Below are 22,171 nucleotides of genomic sequence, written 5' to 3'. Positions count from 1 at the left end.
ACCCGCCTGGACACGTTCCTGTGTGGCTGCCCTGGGTGACCCTGCTCTGGCAGGGGGTGGCACTGGGGGATCTCTAGAGGTCCCTTCCAACTCCATACCTTCTATGATTTTATGATTTCAGGACTCATTTTTCCTGCCCAGCTGAAGAGCATGTGTCAAGATATGCTCTCCAGTGTGTAAAGATAGAAATTACTAAATTTTGGGGCTGCAGCTGGATCACTCTCAGCCCTTGGGCAAGCCTGACTGGGAGTTGGGTGCTCCAGTCGTGGGAGTGTTACTTTTAACACAGAAGATTTCAAACACCGAAACTGAGGCAGACAATTTCCATGGGAAATATAAAAGGATCTGTCTGTTATCTGAATCGGCTTCCATTTATTTCAACAGATTTTGGTGGACAGAGGGCATGAAAGGACTATGCAGCCTGCCTCCCATTGCATTTTAAATTAGAAGATTTCTCATGCCTTTTGTTTAGATAAATATTTGCATTCTCTTGGCTTTTTCCATAAGGAGTGTCGAGTAAGGAAAATTATTTCCAGATTCCCTCCTGGAAGTCAGCTGTGTCAGTGGCTCTGTGGCACTAGAAAACTTTAAAAAAGGGAGTCGGAAACTCAGCATGTGGAGCGACGCTGAGTACACAAGCTTGAGGGCAAAACTGAATAGGAAGTAGCATGTGTTAGTGGTGTTCATAGGGCTGGGAAAAGGGTGGACTCAATGATCCTGAAGATCTCTTCCAGCCAAAACTCTTCCATGGTTCTATTCTATGCTTTCTGCTTTGCTGCCTTGGGTTGGAACTGCTGAGTCTGCTCACCTGTGACCTCAATTGCACAAACATATATCCCTGTAAGTCATTTCTGAACTACCCGATGCCCAGCCATCTCCTTTTTTTCTCCACAGGAATGCGTTTCCTGCTGTGAAGGCATGATTTGCAATGTAGAAATACCAACCAATCACACAAACGCGGTGTTTGCCGTCTTGCACGCCCGGAGAACATCGGGTGGCAGCAGGAGGACGGTGAGCGTCGCAGTGCTCGTGTTGGTCATGATGATCGCGTTGTCGTGATGCAGCACCTTTCTGTTTATACCTCCTTGTGAGCATCCGCCTTTCTGGGGACCATAAGAACCTGTAAGAAGATTGTTTCAGCGCACAGGAAGAGAAGTCAGAAATACTCCTTAGTTACGGTGAAAAGACAAAGGTGTATCACAAAGTCCTTGGATATTTTAGTGACAATACTTCATGGGACCTGCAGTATTTTAAAAAGAACCAACACAACAACCCGCTGGTTGGCCAGGCAGTGGAGTGATCTCAAGTTATTATAATTTGCTGGTTTATGATGAAAATGCGCATACTCTTGGCATGTTTTTCAAACAGAGAAAAGTAGGCAATCGCTTTCCCAGGTGAGATCAAAAGGAACTTCCGATGGACAATGTGCCCACAGGTATCTCAATGGAAACTGTTATTAGACTGTTTTTCACCGTGCAGGAATAACACAGAGTTCCTTGTCTTGATCAACGGGTGTATTTAATCTTCTGCTATGGTTTTCATAGAGAACATATATGAGAGAGTTTTTTTCTGTTTTGATCAGAGCCATCATTTCTGCTGGAAATAACGCAGATAATACTTTTTATCTATTCTTTTCTGTAAAATGTTGTCCCACGCTCAGATCTTAAAAAAGTGTGAAATCATGTAGACCTTCTGTCTAAAAATGATGAGCTGTTTGAGCACCTAAATCAGAATTCTTTGTGCCCCCAAAGGGGTAATTTTCTTGCAATCGGGTCTCACCTCAGCTGAATCTTTGACTTTTTGATATGGTTCGAAGTGATGGTAGTACCCTGGCTTTGAAATTACAACTACAGTTGAGCAGCTACGCGGTCATAAAAATTGTAAGTAGGCACTTGGTATAAATAAGGAGAAGTGTACTGTGTTACTTCATTACTTCTTGGTTGGTAGAAGTTTCTCCCAGAAATATTGACCTTGATGGATCTTCAACTTGTAACTCAGCCCCACTGGCAATCCCAGACATCTGGACATCATTGTTATGTAGCTTTGTCACCCCCATTTGAAAGGTTTGGGCCAAGGTTCTCTTTTTCCTTACAATATTGAGGGAATTTAACGTGGTTTATTTGCATAGTTTGGCTGTTTGACTCCTTCTCACTGGGATGACTCCTCATCGATGAGGTGAACGGCTGCAAATTTGTCCAGTTGTGTTTCATCCAACTCCCCACCCTAAGTTCATAAACCTTCTCTGGCAGCCCAAGGCACTGCAGCAGAGCTGAGGGTTTCACCTACCAAGAACTTTGTGTCACATTTTTTTTCTTTTCCCAAACTATTTTATTCATTTTTGAATATACTGATTTGATTATGAGTAAGACAGATTGTTCAGATCTTTTGTTAGTGGCTTTTCCTCATCTTAAACGAGATGGTTAAAACTCTGATTAACCCTTGACATATTTTTCAGGAAGGACAGATCGTTAAACTTCCCTTTAAAAGGAGATTCAAAGCTTGTCCTCTCAAAAATCTGAGCAACTATAAATTGGGATTTTTTTAACCTAACTCTTGGCTTAATTATTTGCTATTTGACATGACTGCTCAACGAGGAATTCCTTAGTGAAGTGCAAGTTGTCTTCCATGTTTCGACTCCTGGTATTTCCCCTTGTTTTGCCTCCAAGGACTAGATGCTCCCATAATTCAGTCTCTGGGAATAATTAGTGCAATCTTAACAAGACCTGGAAGTGCCCTGTAATTCTTCTAGGAGTTAACTGTAAATAATTTACAATAATCTAAAGGCTGACATGTGTTTACACTGCAAAATGCTATTCCAGAGTCTTTGGGAGTGTGAGAATAGTATGCTTGATTGTAATTGGAAGCTTTTTATATTTAAAATTAACAATAAAGAGAGCAACCCGGGTGTACGAAAGGATTTGGTGTTGCCAAAGGTTTGTTTTTTAAAGGAGTAGAATTCGAAGAGTGGAGGATATTAAGGATGAGTTCTAGTTGTCTCGATACATCAGTACCTTTGTTATTGCAAAGTTATGGACTATTGCGTCTAGAAAAAAAGAACATGCAAAAGCTGTTAATGCAATGTCAGCGCTACGCAAATAGGCTGACGAAATACAGAATTTTAAGAGTGAATATCAACTTTACCCTTTGCTGCTTTTAATGTATATAAGAACCTGTATGCTTTCACTTGCTTTTTATTTTAGCCTGATGTTAAACGCTGTGTAGAAAAAGCAGTATGTGCTGACCCTTAGAGAAAATAGTGCTAGAATTCATCCGTGTGTATATTTTTGTCGTGACTAATGATTGACTGCGTAGGCAATCTGAACATTAATTTATGGTATAGTTTATATTTTATTAAATAGATTCAAGTATCAGCTCTATTTTCACTTCCAATATTTTCCTCCCTGAGGAAGAGTATTGTATTTTGGAAAAGAAATAATTTTCATAATTTTCGTGTGTATTTCATGCATCTGCGTTTTGCTTCACAGATATCCTCACTTAAATACGTGCGACCTGTTAATTCCTAAATTAGCCACGCAACTTTGGAAATGCTGCTTCTGTAAGTGTGTGTCCATACCACTGTGTGCAGAAATGTGTTTTGATAATACCTCTGTGTGCATCCAGCTTCCAGCAAAAACACATTAAATATTGAAAAGAATTCATGAGCAAGAGCAAGTAAATCAGTTTTTGCGGGTGAGGAACAATGAGCATCAGATTATATCTGTGTGTAATGATGATTTTTTTTTTTTAACATTGCACTGAACGGTCTATAGAAGATTTATTTTTTCAAAGCTTAAATACAGAAAAAGAAATAATCCAGTGTTGGTTTGTATGATGTTTCCTTACTGCTGTTACTGTTTTAAATCTTCTCCAGAAATGGCACTTTTAATTAAAAATATTAAAATATTTGCTGGCGAAAAACTTCTGTGGTGAAAAAGGTAAAACTCCTTTTTACTGCTCAAGATGACAGGACCCGTTGTTGGTGCTGGGGAACTCGCCGAGCTGAAATTGCACCGAGGGGAGGTTCTATGTCTCTTTCTCTTCTGATGGGTGCTGGAAATTTGGGGAGGGTGGTGGAGTCTCCATCCTTGGAGTTGTTCAAAAAACATGTAGACGTGGCACTTCAGGATATAGCTCAGCGGTCACCATGGTGGTAGCTTGACTGTTGGGCTAGATGATCTTCGAGCTCTTTTCCAACCTTAATGATTCTGTGATCTCTACTTGAGCCAGTGAAGAGAAATGCACCTTCCTTTCACGTACATGCCAGCCCGGTGGGCTGCAAATTGTCAGCTGTGGATTTAATTCCTGTTTGGAGATGAGAGTCACCCTTTCTGGGCTTCACACCGCAAGGCGTGGCGATGTGAGCGTAGTTTCGCGGTGCACGTGTGGCTCCACTGAAGATCAGAGGTACCTTTTGTGGATGATCTATGTGTGTCTCTGTGCATCCTAGGGAGTCTGCTTGTTAAACTCGTGCTACAACTACAGAAACGCTGGCAGAATCTTCGTTTAAATGAAATTCGGTCATGGCTTCAGCGCGGTTTATAATTTCATCTGCTTTGAATTTTACCAGTGGTGGCTGCAGGAGTCTTTGCCAATCCTCCCTTCTCAGAGGGCAGTTGATCCTGACAGAGATCTATTGTTCCCAGTGGCGTTTAAAAGATACAGAGGAAACTCAGTTTAATTTGCATTTCTGAAAATGTGATTGCTGTCCTTGTGACTGAAGGAACTTGAAGTTCAAGGCCAGGTTGGAAGCGACTTGGAGCGACCTGGACTGGTGGGAGGTGTCCCTGCTCTGGCAGGTCTCTTCCAACCCAAATCATTCCATGATTAGATTCTATGTTTTATCTCGTTTTGTTTTGTTGGGTTTTTTTTGGTCTTGGTCTGTTGATTTTGAACTTATTTTATGGTAACAGCAGATGTGAAAGGCAGCACGTGCCTCAGCGTGGCTAAGCCGTTTTAAGGAGATAGAATAACAAAATGTAAACAGTCCGGGCAGCTGAAAGATGTGAAAAAGACAGAGTCGCTGTTGAAGGGAATAGACTCTACAAGAATTTGGGGTCTGTAGGTGTTTTTGTTCGGGTTTGAGCTGTGCCTGAGGGTCATCACACAGATCAGCTGAGGTTACGACATGGGCTGGGTAATTTCGTTTACTGGGAGCTCTTGAGTGAGGACTTGAAAGACGATCCTCGCCATCTTCTTTTGAAGATTATAGTGGCATTCCAACTAAAGAGTAAAAGTCATGTAAAGAAGCCAAACAAAGAGAAATTAAAAATGCTGATAGTCTGTTTGTATTTTATATTTTTTTTTAATCATTGTTTTCTGTCCTGCTTATCCCATAAGCACACACGTATCATTGTTATGGGCTGACCTGGCATTTTTAACCAGTGCTGTGTATGTCGTATTTTAACTAAATGAGGACACAGCTGTTTTACCAGAGAACACGAAGCATGTCCTGTGTTCTGCTGGACCTCGGCGGCACAAACCAGTCCGACGTACTCCTTGTCAGCACTCTTCTCCATTTGAAAATTAACGCTGATGCGGACAGGCTGTCAGGCTGGAGCGGCTCTACCCAGATAATCTTGTAATCTTGTTTGCTGTAGTCCTTTTACTAGATACAGGTGAGTTACGCAGGAAGAACACAATGTGTCCCCACCTGATGGGAATCCACAGTGACTATCGGTGAACTCCTGTGTAGGCAAGTTTGTAGCCTCCTGGAAGTGATTCAAGAGAAAGCATTCTCCACTGAAACACTTCGTAAAAGTATTTGTTTTCTTTTTCTTCTTCTTTTTAAGGCATTAGGATAGTAAGATCAAGAGAATGCGGTTACTCTCTCCTCTTGCTTTTTGCCATCTGCCAGCAAATGAGCGATGGAGAAGCCCAACCTGAAGGCCACGGGGATGCTGTCTGGACACACGGTACGTGCTGTGGATCAGTGACTTCTCGAAGCATTGTTGCCTTTTTACAACTTCTTTACCGCTTACGTTGAAATGAATGTTCAGTGTAAGGCGCTGCGTGTGTGTCGAATGGTGAGGTGAACTCAGCCCAAGGATCCAAGGATGTGCAGGTGTTTAAAATCCAGGAATGAAACTGGGAGCATTATTTGCTCTGTAAAGGGCAAAAGCTTTAAGTGCGCTTGCCTCCAGTATTGCATATCTGATACATTTCTTCCGGTATTGAGTCCACTTTACATTTTGTGTGTTCAGCACTAAAAAAAACAAAAAATGGAATAATGCTTATTTGTTTCTTTGCCTATTATGTCTTCTGAGGAAGAGAGATCATCTCCATAATAAGATTTTGCTTTGCTAAACTCACCGATGGAGAAAATATAAAAGTATTCTTGCAACCATGCTTTTTTTTTTGTTCCTTTCCTGAATGCCAGTGAGCTCACAGCAAACAGGAAAAGTGCCTTTCGCGGAACGTGGGAAGGTGTTTTCTGTTGGGCGGTACTGGAGTTCAATTGCGCTAATTGATTACGGGCTGCACTGGGGGCAAACGCTTCCATTCAGTTTGAGAGGGCAGTTGTCGTGCATAGTTAGCTCGTATTGGCAGTAAATCACATTTATTTGTTTTAGAGTGTCTCATGGAGAATGTTATACTAATGAGTTTTCTCTGTAGAACCCCCCAAACTGGGACATCATTCCTGTAGTCTGGAAAGCTGCCCATCAAAGTTGTCAGTAAGAAAAGGAATTCCTGGAATTAATGTTTTTCTCTTTGTTCTTGGGTCAGAACAGAACATGGTGGCATTTTCAATGGGGGTTTTTTTGGTGTTGTTTTGAAAGAAAATTATTTTTGTCTTAATTGAGAATGGGGGACCTAAATCAGAAGAGATTAAAGGAATTGTTGCAAAGCCTGCTCCTGTTTATGGTTCTCTTACCATCTTGTTAAATGATGTTGGGATTTGTCAGGGACAAGTAGTATTGGGGAGAATAAAGCTGCTTTTTTGGAAAAAAAAGAAGAAATACAGATATGCAAAAGATTCTAATATCTTTCTAGATAAGATAGCGAAGTAGGAAATGGAAGCTGTGCTATCTCCTCTGTAATTAATATTATATTTTACATAAAGCAAGCCAGCTCTAAGCCTGTGAATCACTTCATAGCTTTTGCAGTTGTTGAGTAAGGGTTTAGGGACAGCTTAATTGGTGCCTTAGGACTTTTGCTGCCTGAATTGCCAGGATAATGCATATGCAAATGCGTGAGACCAGTCATTTGAGGATCACCGTTCAGTTCAAGAGGGCAGTCACCCAGTTATTGTGTGCACATTGGCACTTATTCAAGTTCATTTTAGAAGAAAATAATAATAATCCTTCTCATGGCAACCATATTTAGCTAATGAGCTTTTCTGTTCTGTCATTAACTGTCTTTAGTCTCTGGCAAATATCATCTCTTGCTCCCTGTGAGGAAATTTTCTGCTGTTTTACACTAGAGTAAATAGAGAGAATAGACTGAATTGGAAGTGTGATTTCAGAAAACCTTATCAGGATATTGGGAGCTGATAGTGACTGTTTCTTTTTAAAACCAAAGTACCACAGAATCTCTGGTTGGAAGAGACCTTTAAGATCATCCTCTCTGCTCTTTGCACTTTGGCTCCTGAAAGGATTTTTTTACTGAATTGTTTAGCACTAAAAGAGCATCTGCTCAAAGAAAAGCTGTTTGGTTTTAGAGAAATATTATTTTATCATAATCCCACCAATTTGTGCATTTGCAGGCAGATTTCAGATGGTTTACTTCAACCTAACTTTTGGGTTCCTTCAGCTGATTGCTAGATAGTTTTCCTCTAACTGCCTCCTCTGGGAGTGTAAATGGGTGCATTCATGCCATAAAAATCCAATAAAGCATGTTTAAATTAAATGCCCCTGCTTTTTTTCTTCCCCCCTCCCCCCCCCTTCCTTTAATTCACAAGTTCTCTAATATATTTATCTTTGCTTTTGGTTATAGGTGGTCTCCCAAAGCCAACAGAGCTATCTCCGAGGTGAGCAGGGTAGGGTTGCAGATCTTAGCACTGGATGTACAGATATTTTGGTCAAGCTGTCTTCTTATCTCACTAAAACTTTTCCTTTTTATTGTAACATTCTGTACCAGGCTCACATTTACGTGTTACATACATATGTGTTTCTGTTTTATGGTCTGTTTTAAGTGGTGTTATCTGTTCATGAATTTAAGTGACTTTAATATCACTTTAACTCCATATTTGAAGAGCTAGTATAATTAAAAGTCATTAGATGAAAGGTAATGAGTTTCACCAGTTTAAAAAAACCTGGTGAATACCTGATCACAGACCTGATCATTTTAAGGTCTCCACGTAGCTCGTTTTCAGCGTCGCTGCGCTGCGAATGGATTTTGTTGATCAGTGCGAGGAACCTCCATCTCTCTGCAACTTCCTTTGGTTCCCTCAGAACGTGCTTTGACGAATCTGAATTTAAAGTTTCTCATTTGAAGTAAGATAAATCTCATATTCTATGATAGAGCTTCTGCCCTGTCAAACCTCCGCAGTGCTAGGGGGTTTGGATGAGTGACATCTGACTCGTAATTTATCTCTTTCTGTTTGTGAATCATTTCCAGAACCAGCTTTTTGTGTTATTGCAGCTATAAATAAGTGTTCCGTTTACACACACAAGGCATGTCAAGAGAGCCCAGACTTGGTCTTGACATGCAGTCGTTCTACTTCTCTTCACATATACTGTGAATAGTTACTAATGAGTGAAGGCTCTAAATCACATTTGTATGGCTCCGATTCTCAGGATTTTCAGCAGCTGGAATTCCCCCCCCCCCAATTAAATTTTACAGGTTTGATTTCAATGAGCGGAAAGGCAGTTGAGGACTGGCTGGGCTTTTGTGCTGTTGCCCACTCCATGCCTGGCATGCTTCAAAAATGTGCACACAGAGACACGCACGCCTTGAAACATTTGGCAACTCCTCAGTTAAGATTTAGGTTCTCTTAACGTATGTTTAAATTTCCTTTATCCCCCTCATTTTAAGCCAATGCAGGACGTTGAGGAATTTTACAGTATTATTGCTAGTATAGGTCAGACCATCAGGTTTCTCTATGTCTGCCAGCAACCACATTTCAAGTTTCTTTATTTCTAATTTGCTGGTGAAAGCTCCTGGGATTGCCACTTGGTAATGTTCCTTCTAAACTCTATAAACATTCCTGAAAAGTTTGGGGTTCTGGCGAAGTGTCGTGATCAATGACCTTTGTAATTTAATTTCATGGGCTTTGGGTTTTTTTTAATTCAAATGTTCTCTTTTCTTATAATCTATTTTCCTAATACCATTCTATTAATTTATTTTTTTTGAGGCTGGCTAGGAAATTAAAAGAAACTCCAGGAAGATATTTGATCAGCATTTTTGGTTTAAAGGTTGGTCTTAGCCTATGGCTATGAACTAAAACTTGAGGGATTCTCTAACAGGTCCAAAAAGAGAGAACTTTTCGACTGGAGAGGAGGAAAGGGAGTGTTATTTTTGGTAGATTCAAATTAGCCCTAGAGGTGGTCTCTGTTTTAGGCAACTTGAAGGGATGTGCTGGTCAGAAGAGGTTAAAAATGCACCTTTTCCTTAACACCGTTTCCCAACCAGTTTGTGGTGTTCCCTTTTGTGGCACAGGAACTGCTGGTTTCGAGACGACCTTCTTCGGATTAGCTGCAAAATAAGGTCCAAGCACTGGAATTAATTAAGGATTCTGCATAATAATGGCAGTGTTCTCCCTCGATCACACCCCACCGAAAAATAATCCCAAGTGAGGATGAGGAAAAGGGGTCGTACTGCTGAAGTGCACGGGCGAGGAGAGTAAAAGAATTAGGAGAGAACTAGCAAGCGGTGAGTCCTGCACAGCCCACCGCGGCAGGGAGGAGGGGGCAGCCACTCAAAAAGCTGATTACAAAGAAATCTGAGAGTTAATGTGGGGGGAAAAAAAAGGCAATAAAACAGTAGTAGCATGAGAAACCTTGATTTATGAGAGTCTTCTCTTTAGAGAGGGATGCAAGAGCAATCTTGGTTCCCAAAATTGCAGCAGCTCGGCAATTCCTCGTGTAACTGCAGGGTGTGAGTTTGATTCGAAACCTAAAACCATTTTGGCTGGGGCAGGGAGACAACACTTGTGTTAAGGTACGACTTTGTACATCCCGGTTGCAACAGCGTCTGCACGGAGGGTACAGCTGGCGATACTTCTTGGAGACACCTCGATTTAGGAAAATTAAGTCACCGAGAGCAGAATTACCCCAGATGCAAGGACACCGGCGCTGCATGTGTAGCTGGACTTCTTTCCGTCTGTCATCGGTGCGTTCAGAGCCGTCATTGTGCCTGTGCTTCGCTGCCACCGCTGTGGAATTTGCTGTCCCTAAGGCAAGAAATTTCAGAGCCCCTTTACCTGACCTCTAGCCCTTGCTGCCATTAAGCTCTGTAAATCTCTCTGGTATGAATCCAGCACAGGTAGATCATGTTGGAGATAGTCGAAGTGCCTGAATTAGAGCGGGGATTTCTGGTTTTGCTTTATTCGTTTTCAAAAACAGGTGAGGGTGGGGACCTTTGGAGGAAGATGGTAGTGATACGGGTAAAAGAATAGTCTGAGGGATTAAGTGCTTGGGTGGATTCAGAAGCTGATAGACGAAATTAATATTTTCAGGCTTTATTATAATTGAGATGAAAAGATTTGGCTATATTTAGGTTAGCTGAATTAGACACTGCTCAGACCCAGAAGACAGAGGTACAAATTGTTGATGTGGTCCCTGTAGACTCCTGTGCTCTTGCTCTTTTTTCGATGAGCAAGCCAAAGGCGTTGTGACTGAGCACAGTGTTGAGATGTGACTTTGGGTAGCTTTGTCCCCTTTCCGTCTCTGTAAAGTGAGGAGGAAAAGCTCTTCTCCACATCCCTGCTTCCCTCTGCCTCGAGTCTGGAGGGGCTAAACCTGTTCAGCCTTCAGGACAGTAAAGAACATGCTCCCTTTGGGTTTCAATCTTATGGAAGGCATTTAGCTCCTACTTTGAGTATTCATTTAATAATTATTTTATGTTAACTTTCACCTTTGTAGAAAAATTGTGCTCTCAGACCAAAGGCTGAATCATATCCAGACCCAACCTTTTGTGTTACTGCAGATATAAATAAGTGTTTTGTTTACACACACAAGGCATCTCAAGAGTTCCCAGACTTGGTCTTGACACACAGTCATTCTACTTCTCTTTGCATATACTGTGAATAGTTACTAACGAGTGAAGTCTCTAAATCACATTTGTATGCCTCTGATTCTCAGGATTTTCAGCAGCTGAAATTTTGCCCCTCCCCTTTAAATTAAATTTTACTATTCCCCCCCCCACACCCGCAGAACATCTTCCTTTTCAAACAGCTCAGTACAGTCTTTTTACTTGTGCCACAAACCGCCTTGGGTGGTTTTCAGACAGGTCATCAGTCTTTCCTTGGAGAAGAAGCTTCTATTTAATAGCCAGGCTGCCGCTGACCGAAAAGGAGCCCAGATACCGGTCAGAGTATCTCTTCTGTTCATCTCCCCTGTCTGCAACTGTCTGGTTCCCTCATTCCAGACCGGCTACGAGCTGCCTTCTCCCCATATGGAGCAGCCAGAGGCAGCAGGACCAAGCTGTGGTACCCATTTAGCATCCCAGGCTTGTCTCAGATACAGTGCTCCAGACCTGCTATAAGCAGGCAGAGCCATTGCTCTTCATTTCTCTACCTCTTGTATAGGTCTTGATAGATTATTTCTATTTTTTCTAATTTTTTCAAGTTTTTTTTTTTTGCTCCCTTGTGATGAACCTGCTTCAACTTGAATTGAAACCCAACAGAAATCTTTGTACGATGTCAGCTTTAGGCTCTGTGGGCACTGTGATCATGGGCCATATTTGAAAAGAGGAGCATGGGATGTGGGCTTTATTATGGTTTTTTTTTTTTTTTCCTCCCATCCAAAAGCTGGAGGTAAGTGTCTGTCAAAGAGGGAAGAACTTATGTGGGGCCTTAGGCTAGAAATGCTCAGGTTTCCCTGTCAGTTGTGAAGTGAAGCAAAAGGATCCATCTGCAAAAACAAACCTTCGGAAAATAAACTGGAGGTGGGTGTTGCACAGGAAAATCCCTTTGTGGAAAACAAAAACCAACCCACAAAAAAATTCCAGTTTTGTTTTATTCTTATGACTCGCTTTCATTTTCAGCCAGGAAGTACCCACCTCTGTGTGTGGTCTCATTAAAATAGTCATAATCTTTGTATCCCATTTGTTTCTCCAGGCTGCAAGTCACAGTCTCATTTTCGTGCCACTGACTTTTATGAGTTGGTACTTATTGGTCACTTTAGCTGGATGACACAGCTCGTGTGCACCAGAGCTAATTGTGTAGCACCTCTCCTGGCACCGATACCCTCCAGACCTGTGCTTCAGCAGCTGTTTGAAACCCTGAGATTAACTAGTAATTAGACCTCTGGCCACGGCTCATAAAGCAGCACTGAAAAAGGTTTGTCCAGCATAACAAAAAAAAACCACAAAAACCCCCACCAACCCAAACCAACCAAGCGTTTTGAGTGCTTGGGTAATTCTGATTTTTTTTCTGCAATTGCACTATCTTTGCTCTTCTGTTGAGTACCTGATTTGTGTGTGCCAGAGGATGTAGAAGGCACCTAGCCTGCTGAAGGCTTTAACATTTTGAATTGTGAAAACAGCCTCGACCTGGGTTTTTGTCCACCAAAACATGTGGAGAGAATCCATGCCAGGGGGTACAATCCCTGCCAGCTTTGTGTCACGATGCAAGCAAAGCTGCTCAGGTTGTTCACAATTTAACTTCTGGTTACCAAAGTGTCCTTTCCAAAGAGAAGAAGGTAGGTGATGGCTAAAGTTCTCCTCATTTTCAGGAAAAGACGGGCTTCTCAGAGTCAGATTTTAAAGTTGCTGCTTGGCAGCATTTTTATAACCCTCTATCCCTGAGGAATTTTACAGTGCACTTAAAAACCTGGCCAAAAATTCCAAAGCCAGGTTTCCAGACTGGTCAATAGGCTGTGAGCCCTAAGAAAACATTATCCGCAATGAATAAAAATCACCATAATTTCTATTGCTAATAAATTCCTGTGGTTTTATTGCTGAAGCTGCCAGAAGCACATTAAGGAACAGATTTTTGAGAGTTTTAGTCATACGACTAATCCTGGCTAAATTCAACTAGGAGAACTAGCAGGAACATGCATTTCTCGGTGCAAATAAAGACCGAGCAATTTGTCTCACGTGAAAAGCGGCTTTGCTGGTTTTTGTACTCCTCCCTCTGACGAGCCCGTTGTCACCAGCCGTGAAGTCTGCTGGTAAGGGTCTCTCTGTGAACTCTCTTTCTTTTTTTCTTTTCTGGATATTATAACTGAAGGTCAAATAATGCTGCTTGGCCGATATGGAAGCACCGGGATTGTCCTGATGGGTGGAGAAGGTGGATGTCTCCTCTGAAGCTCTTAAGTGCACAGCAATTACATGAAATTTGCTCAACTCTTCCTCGTATCCGTTGAAATCTAAGCGAGGGAGAATGTGGCACGAGACATTAAGATTGATAGAACCCTCGATAGGCTGTAGGAGCTCAATAGCTCTGTGTTTCCTCACTGGATTTCTTCAGTATTCCCATTGTTAGTTTAAACTTGATAACTGCAAGGAGATAGCGCAAATGGAAGGCTGGGCTGTGTCATTTATGTGGAGGAAAGATAGGGTTTTACCTGCTACCTAGTCAAAATTCACCTTTTTCTTATTTATTTATTCCGAATATAAGCTGAAGTGGCACGACATGAATTTTCACTGTTTGTTTGGTATGCTGTAATGCCTTTTAAAAAAAAAAACCCAGACATGATACTTGTTAGGAGGGGCAATCCGAAGGCTGCTTATGTCCAAAAAAGTGGTTGTAACCCTAGCATTGGGCGCTGGTATGTGTGCAACAATGGTGGTATTCATGCTGGTCTTCAAAGATTGAAAATGGGCGGTTAAATAGGCTGCCCTTCTGCGTTTGAGAAAATCGGGATGTGCTCTTTTCCACATTTGTACAGGAAAACATATTCGGCGGGGGGAGGGAAAGGATTTCCCCAAGGCAGAGGAGCAAGGGCTGCTGCTGGCTGTCCCACGGTGTGGTAAGTGCTGGGAGTATTGAAAATCAGATATAGAAACTCGTATCGAATAATATGCTGGACCAAAATAATGTTTCTGCTGAACTGATCTAGCTGTGTATTTGTGCTTCTGAACAGCTTTTTCTTTTTTTTTTACTTTTTTTTTAAACTTTGTTTTTTTACTTTTCTCCTGTTTTTTTCCCCCTTGCCATTTGAGATCTTATTCTCTGAGGTGTCAAAGCTGCAACTAATGATTTCACTGTGGCTGAAGCCTGAGTACTGGGCACCATGTTTTACTTTCCTTGTGCTGTGGGCTCTGAGGTCCAGGCTGCCTCCTGAATGCGTGAAATGACCCGTCTCTGTTGGCCAAAACTCAGCAAATGATGGCGACATCATCAAACCAAGATATCCTCCCTCCAACAAACCTTTTACTACAGAGAGAAGGATGGTCAAAGTCAGCTCACTTGGCCTTAAGGTGGGTTTTGCAGCTGATGCTGTAGCAAAGCTCTCACTGAAAATAATGCCGTTCTGATTTGCAATTTCTCCTTTTCATCTGTCTTTCTGAGGCTAAAAATCTACATCTCGGATGCTCCGTGTGGCTTGGAGCCATCCCAAGCGGCATCGAGCATGTTCTGTTTGGTTTGGTCCTGCCCGATGTTTGCTCACATTGCCTTCAGACTCTGCTCTTCGTGCATAGTTTTCCCATACTCGTCGTAGAGCGTATACGTGCCGGGGCCTATGCGTGATGCACCTGATGGGTTGAGCTTTCCTGTCTTTGATTTTGCTCCTGCTCACCTGTAACTCATTTGCTACAGCTACAACTTCATGCATATGAATGAGGAAAAATTCCCTTACTGATCTGCCCTTACTGAGAGTGTGTGCTTTACAAGAATTACCCTCTGAAATATGTATCTGGTGTAGGGATATATATAGAATCCTAGAATGTTGGGGTTGGAAGGGACCTCTAGAGATCCCCCAGTGCCACCTCCTGCCAGAGCAGGGTCACCCAGGGCAGCCACACAGGAACGTGTCCAGGCGGGTTTGAAAGTCTCCACAGCAGGAGACTCCACACCCTCTCTGGGCAGCCTGGGCCAGGGCTCCGGCACCCGCACAGCCAACAAGTTTCTCCTCAGGTTGAGGTGGAACTTCCCATGTTCTAACTTAAACCCATTATTCCTTGTTCTAGTGCTGGGCACCACTGAGAAGAGATTGTCCCCTTCCCCTTGACCCTCACCCCTCAGGTATTTCTCTACGTTAATAAATCCCGTCTCCGCCGTCTCCTTTCAAGGCTGAACAGCCCCAGGTCTCTCAGTCTCTCTTCACAGCAGAGATGTTCAGTCCCTTGATCACCCTTGTAGCTCTCCCTTGGACTCTCTCCAGTAGGTCCCTGTCTCTCTGGAACTGGGGAACCCCAAACTGGACACAGCATTCCAGGTGTGGTCTCCCCAGGGCAGAGCAGAGGGGCAGGAGAACTTCCCTAGACCCTCTAGAGGAGGGTATGGCTGTGGGAGTCAGGTAGGACACATCTCTGACAGGCTCTGGAGCAAAAGGCAGGAGTTTGTCTCTTGTTTTGTGCTTTTTTTTCTCCCTTCTATTTAAAAATCGAGCCGCTGCACGTGTATCTGGCATGTGTGAGTTAAACATTACCAGCAGCAAGACAAGAGCTGCAGAGAAAAAGAAAGAGCAAGAGAAATACAGATTTGGGCTTTTAGGAGTATATTAAATGAAGAATGTGATGAGCCACTGTAGGAAGGATTCCACCCTTAAGAATTTGAATAAACCAGCAGCAAACTGACTTTTGGAAAAGACTACCGGAAGAGGAAAATCTGTTCTTAGAGGAACAAAGTTGGGCAGCCTGGAAGCAAAGGGCCCAGGTCAACAGAAACGTTGTAAAAATGCTGCTGGAGAGCGCAGGACTGTCACAAGGTTCCTCAGTATAAGAGAGATATCAAGGTGTTGGAGCGAGTGCAGAGGAGGGCAACAAAGCTGGTGAAGGGCCTGGAGAACAGACCTTATGAGGAGCGATTGAGGGAGCTGGCTCTGTTCAGTTTGACAAAGAGGAGGCTGAGGGGGGATCTCATCATGCTCTACAATTACTTGAAAGGACATTGTAGAGAGGTTGGTGCTGGTCTCTTCTCACAGGGAATTAGGGACAGAACCAGGGGGAATTGTTGCAAGTTGCAACAAGGCAAGTTTAGGCTGTACATTAGGAATAAATTCTTCAGAGTGGTCAGACACTGGAACAGACTGCCTAGGGCGGGGGTTGAGTCACCGTCTCTGGATGTGTTTTAAGTGTCGCTTAGATGTGGTGCTGGGTGATACGGTTTAGGGGTGAGCTTGTAGTGTAGGGTTAATGGTTGGACTCGATGATCCCAAGGGTCTTTTTCCAACTTGAATTGTTCTATGACTCTATGATTCTATGAAATCAGAGCCAACATGACTGGAAACAGCCTGGAGGAGAAAAGATCTGGTGATCTGGGATAGATCCCTCAAAGGAGCCGAGACCCTGAATTAATGTTCAACTTTAAGCCCAGGGTGAAGCATCAATGTCTGTGTCGCTGAAGCTGAGAAAGTGTGGTGAACCCTCTCTTTTTCACTGCACCACTTGGAAAAAATTACAAGAAGTCTATACATAGAGCCTGTTGGAGAGGATCCTGTTCTGAACCATCAAAATGCCGTGGCTGTTTGGCACTTGCGTGGGCTGTTGAACCTGTGGGTAGTTCAGACTACCCAAGAGGGATTTCCAAGAGGGGATGAGCTGGTGAGACCCCACCTGCAGGTCTGTGTCCAGCTCTGGGCTCATCAGGATAAGAAAGTGGAAACCAGAGCGTTTGCAGAGAGACTAGGATCCAAACCAAGGTGAGGAAGGGAAAACAATCTAGTGATGGGACGAGATGAAATTATCTTCTCTGGGGACAGCTGTTTCCCTTCTCTGTGCAGGTTTGGGGCTCAAACATCTGGAGAAGGTCAAGTCAGCTGGAGGAAGGGAGAGCACAAACATCTTCCCCATACAGTACCTTGCCACAGGATCCGACGTTCATGTTCTCTTCAGACCAGGTTTGCACAGCATCTCGCTTTACAGAAGTGTGTTTTGGCCAGAGCCTGATTTTATAGTATAAAGGGAAGAAAAAAACCTCTTTGACAGTTCTTTGGCAATAATCTTTATCAGCAGATTTTTTTTTTGGAACTTAGTCTTTTCAGCACTCATCAAAATCTTCAGCTATAAATCAGGTCAGGCACCAGCAGACTGATGCAAAGGTTTTTAATTTGCATACACCAACCCGTGCAGTTGGCCTGTAAGAGGAAGGTCAACATGACTTTAGCAGTGATGTGTTTGGTTATAGGACAGCCTCTCCCTCCCTTCTGGGTTTCATACTTCACTCTTGTTGAAGCCTGGGGAAATATCCATTGATTTGTAGCCTGGGAGTAGGGGATAAATTTCAAAATCTCAAAAGTATCCTTAATAAATTCATCCATTAATATAATGTCATCCTTGTAAGGATCACACTGTATTAGCAAAGTGTGCTCTTCGCTTCGAAGGAGTTTTGTTTTATTTTATATTCCCCTCCTCCTCCTTGTTTCTGCTATTAATCTTACAGAGAGCTACCCTTTTCCAGCTTTTCAGATTAACAAGATAAAGTATTCATTAATGAATTGGAAAAACCAGTTAGAGCTCTCAGACCCTCGTCGGAGTGTCCCGCACCTCTGGAAAGGGGCTGAGACAGCTGGTTTTGCTGCAGTGGAAGGGTTTGCTTCTCAGGAGGACAGGCTGAATAGGTTGTCCCTTGGTGGTCTTTAATGAATTTGTCCTTTCATTCTGTCAGAAAATGTGAGGAGGTGGAATAGCTCCCACTCATCAGACTTGACTCTGTGGGGTTTTTGAGTTCTGTTCTTTCTGATTGCTGTCTTTCTGACACTTTTCCTTCTTTGCTGGTTAAGCCTCTCCCTGTTCTTCTGTTGCAGCCCTGCACAGTCCTAAAGCTCAGACATGAGGATGTGAGTGCCTTCAGGGCAAGAGGCTCTAGGAGCAGAGGTGAGAAAGCAGTAGGAGATGGGGGCAGGCGGGAGGAAGAGTGTGTGTGAGGCTGAAGGCAATGGGGAAAGCACTAGAGAGCCCTGTTCAGGCTGTGCCCTGCTGCTTCTTTGTGAGCTCCTTTGCTCTGCAGCACCGCATGCCTTCCCGGAGAACAAGTCCACCTCAGCAGGTTTCCTTCAAGAAAACACAGGGCTTGGTTTGGCAGCGATACCTGGCTTGTCTTGAGAGGTGAGGGCATCTTCTGGAGGGCACACACACGCTGCAGGCAGACCAACGGGGCCGAGCTGAGAGTGCATTGAGTTCTGCAGCGCCTCATGTTTGGGAGAATCAAGAGAGTAACCCTCTTCCCTTTCCAAGTCCTGCAGTGTTTTTTCTTACCTCCGTTCCTTTGCTTTCACTAGAGATGGTTCTGGGATAGGTCTTGCCAACAATGTGGGGCTACTGTCCTGCTCAGCCACCTCCCACGTGTGTTGCTGCCTGGTGTGTGTTGGCCCTCTCTAGCAGTGCCCAGCTTTGCAGCATTTCTAGTGGTTTATCTTTGGTTATCTATCTTTTGTTAGTGTTGATGGGCTTTATTTGAAGACAACCTGTGACGTGGGTGAGTTGACTGGGAGTTGCTTTTTTTTTCTTGCTGCCCAGGGTGTGATGCTCTCCAGCCCTGTTTGTTGTAGCTCAGCAACTTCTGACCTTCCAGGAAAAACAGCTAAGTCCTCCATTTCTTGTGTGAGCTACAAGAACCCAATGAGAGCCTTTCTTCCCCTCTAGCCCTGGGTCCAGATAACCCTCTAATGAGTCTGTTCCAGTTGCCAGCTGGTCTAGATCCCAATATAAAACTATTTTAGGCATACATGTAAATTTAAGCATGGGAGTAGCCCAACTGAATTCAATCCATATTTTGGGTCTGGGCCATGGTAGAAGAGCTGGAGAGTTTTGTGGCCATGAATGAGATATTCCCATCCTTGTCCAGAGGCATTCTTGATTCATGTGCTTGGTTTCCCCAATGCTGTTTGTCAGAGCATCAATTTTACTTCAGCGGGGAGTTTTGTAGCCGTTATGCTTTGTGTGAAACTAAGTAATCTCCTTGATGAACATCTCTGATAGGCTGCAGATGATCAGTTTTCATTATGCTATTTTATGAAGAGAATCACTCAAGTGACAGCTAATGAGCTTGAAGAATATGCCAAAGAACCCACAAAACACCATAGAAAAAGCATGAAAAGGGTTTAACTCCCACTGGTTTCTACTGAAGCAATCTAGAAACATAGAATCATAGAATCATTAAGGTTGGAAAAGACTTCTAAGATCATGAAGTCCATCCATCAACCCAGTACTACCCAGACTACTGTATGATATTCAGTATTTGATAACCAATATTTGATATTCATAACCAAGATTTGAAGAGAAAAAATAATCTGAATTTTCAGTACTCCAGGAAGAAACACACAAGCACTCTTCATATTTTAAAATCTGAATGAATCGCAAGTATTTGGAAAGCAGCGCTTAGCAGCCTCATAGCAAACATTTTGCCCAGTGGTGGGGAAAGGGCTGCATTTCAGTTGTGTCTCCTGAGTTTTGCAGTTTGGGGAGTGTTTGTGTGTTACCCAGCTATTATCATTGTGGGGTTTGTGGTAGATCTCATCTTACATTCTTCTGTGCTTGCTGTGGATCCCTGTCTCTCCCAGGTGAGGGCATTTATCTTTATGCTGATGCATTTTTACAGCTCCTCTGATTTCTGCAGAGCAGCAGACTGCTTGGCTCCGTGGCTGTTAGCAGAAACTGGTTACTGAGAAGTAAACAGATAGGAGAAGCTGTGTTTATTTTTCGGGTTCATTATAAATCCTTCAAGATACTGCTTGTTCACCCGTTAGATAAGAAGATTCCTAGGTACGGTTTTAATCACACGACCTAATTTAAAGATTCTTTAGAAATTGCTGTTATTAATTTAGTACAAAGCAGCAAAGTTATTTAATCACTGGGAGGTGGCAGCTGGTAGCATTTTTGGATGGGCTTACATTTTACGTCCTTATATTTAGAAGTTAATGTATTGACTGTGTGTGTCATGTTTTTCTCCTATTGAGTTGGAAAAATAATCCGCTCCAGACTTCTTCCAGGCTTCACTAATTCCAAGTGTTTGATTAGGAACTGAGTTCTGCAGTGAGTATTCAGAAATACTTGCAGACTTGGGCGTTCAAGAAGGAGCATCTTGAACTCTACCATTCTTGCTTCTCCACGTAAGTTAATATCTGAACCTTTGCCTCCTGCTTAGTTTAATGTTACCTCCAGAAGTGAAGGGAATTTGCAGGGAGCAGCCATGGCGCTTGGCAGGTAAGCTCAGAATTGAGTTTATTATTGAAAACAATGTGGGACATGCTGCTCCTGGGTCCATGGGGGCCGAGCAAAGACATGAGGATGAGTGAGGGGTTTAAGGTGTAACCGTGCTGGTGAGGTTCACTGCAGGTAACTCAGCTCCTTGCCATCACAGATGAGTGATTTAGGATCACTCTCCAACTTTGACTGCATCACTTCCAGCAATGGTTCCCTCTCTGGAGACGCGTCCTCCTGCTGTGTACGTAGTTTGGAGACTGAAGGGAGAAGAAGGGCACAGAGCAAATCCTACGGGTTGGGAGCACTCGGGGGAAGCAGGACTGAGCTGCTCTCTTGAAAGGACAAATTTGCACAAGAAGAAACGGGACCTTCTGGAGTCAGGCACTGGCAAAGACGTGTTGCCTTCCTCCTTTAGAAGAGGTGCAAGAAGTAACCTCAGGGGTTTCTTCTTGATGACTTCCTCTGCACATATGCTGAGCTAAAAAAGGGGTTGAAAAGCCTGTTACTGACCATCCTTGCTGCTGGGAGTAGTCTAAGCTAATTCAACGGAGAATGTGATGCAGCCATGGATACCGTGGGTGGAGAGGGGTGTTTCTGGTGGTGACCATGTCACTGAGACTCGGGAAGAGCCATCCCGTTGGAGAACTGCCTGTTTAATGTGGAAGTTGATCCCTTTGTGAAACAGTTTATGACGGAGCTGTTTGCAGTGGTTGAGGATGAGGTTTGCTGGTGAAGAGGGTAGATATAGATCGGATATAAAGAAGTTGTTCTTCACTGTGAAGGTGGTGACACGTTGGAACAGGTCACCCAGTGAAGTTGTGGATGTCCCCTCCCTGGCAGTGTCCAAGGCCAGGTTGGGCAGGACTTTGAGGGACCTGGTCTGGCGAGAGGTGTCTCTGCCCATGGCAGGGGCACTAAAACGAGATGATCGTTAAGGTCCTTTCCAGTTCAAACCATTCTATGAGAAAAATAGAGCTGTGGTTTTATAGCTCTGTCAACAGTCTCTCTTCTCAGTGACACGTAGGCTCTTTCACTCCACCTCACGGCAAGAGCGAAATAACTGGATTAAATCTAGACTGGCCATCTTTGCATTCAAACTCTCAAAGTTTATCTCATCCTCTCTCATAAAGACTCTTTTGAGCCAGCTTGGGAGGAGCTTGAAAGAAAATTAAGAAAACAAAGATGCAATCTTGGAGTGACATGTCATAATGAGACCTTTCAGTCTCTCAAACTTTCTCATTAACTTGCGCCGAATGCAGACTTGAAAAATTGCAAAAGGATTTTCTCTCCTAGCCCATAAATAGTCTGTGCTTGGAGTATACCACATTATCTCAATCTTCTTGGCTTATTCCCAAAGCAGCTTCTTTTGGCATGCTACACTTGATGGGAATGATATTGCAGGAAGAACAAAGTGCAATTTTTCCAAAGGAAATAATAAATCTGCTGTGGGGTTTCAAAGCGAGCTAACATGTTCAGCAAGTGGGGGGGGGTGTGTGTGTTATTTTTATTTTTTTTTTAAGAATGTAGGAAGAACACAGATGTTATGTTGGACCATTAACATCTTAACTACAAAGACATGCAAAGCATTTCCCAATGGGTTTTCCCTCCTTCTTTTGTTTATCTTCTTATTCTGTTAAACCCAAAGCATTTTTCATCCCGTATGTTAAACATGGCAACATCACATCACATCACTGTTCTGCCTTGCTGCCAGTGTGGTAGTCTGAATAATTACTACTGGATATACCTTTTTTTTTTTTTTTTA

The 22,171-nt window shown here is 43.1% G+C and overlaps 1 protein-coding gene across 1 annotated transcript in view; it reads left to right on the top strand.

Moving 5' to 3' along the window:
• LYPD6B (LY6/PLAUR domain containing 6B) overlaps positions 1 to 1,059 on the top strand; it is a 4,377-nt gene extending 3,318 nt beyond the window's left edge. The window contains exon 4 of the mRNA XM_009865042.1: positions 895 to 1,059. Within this exon, the coding sequence (XP_009863344.1) occupies positions 895 to 1,059 (165 nt within the window). The remainder of the gene's footprint in view (positions 1 to 894) is intronic.
• The last annotated feature ends 21,112 nt before the right edge of the window (positions 1,060 to 22,171 follow it).

This window comes from Apaloderma vittatum, unplaced genomic scaffold (genome assembly GCF_000703405.1).
Source record: "Apaloderma vittatum isolate BGI_N311 unplaced genomic scaffold, ASM70340v1 scaffold17652, whole genome shotgun sequence".
Classification (NCBI taxonomy): domain Eukaryota; kingdom Metazoa; phylum Chordata; class Aves; order Trogoniformes; family Trogonidae; genus Apaloderma; species Apaloderma vittatum.
This window is presented reverse-complemented; position numbering and strand designations above follow the sequence as displayed.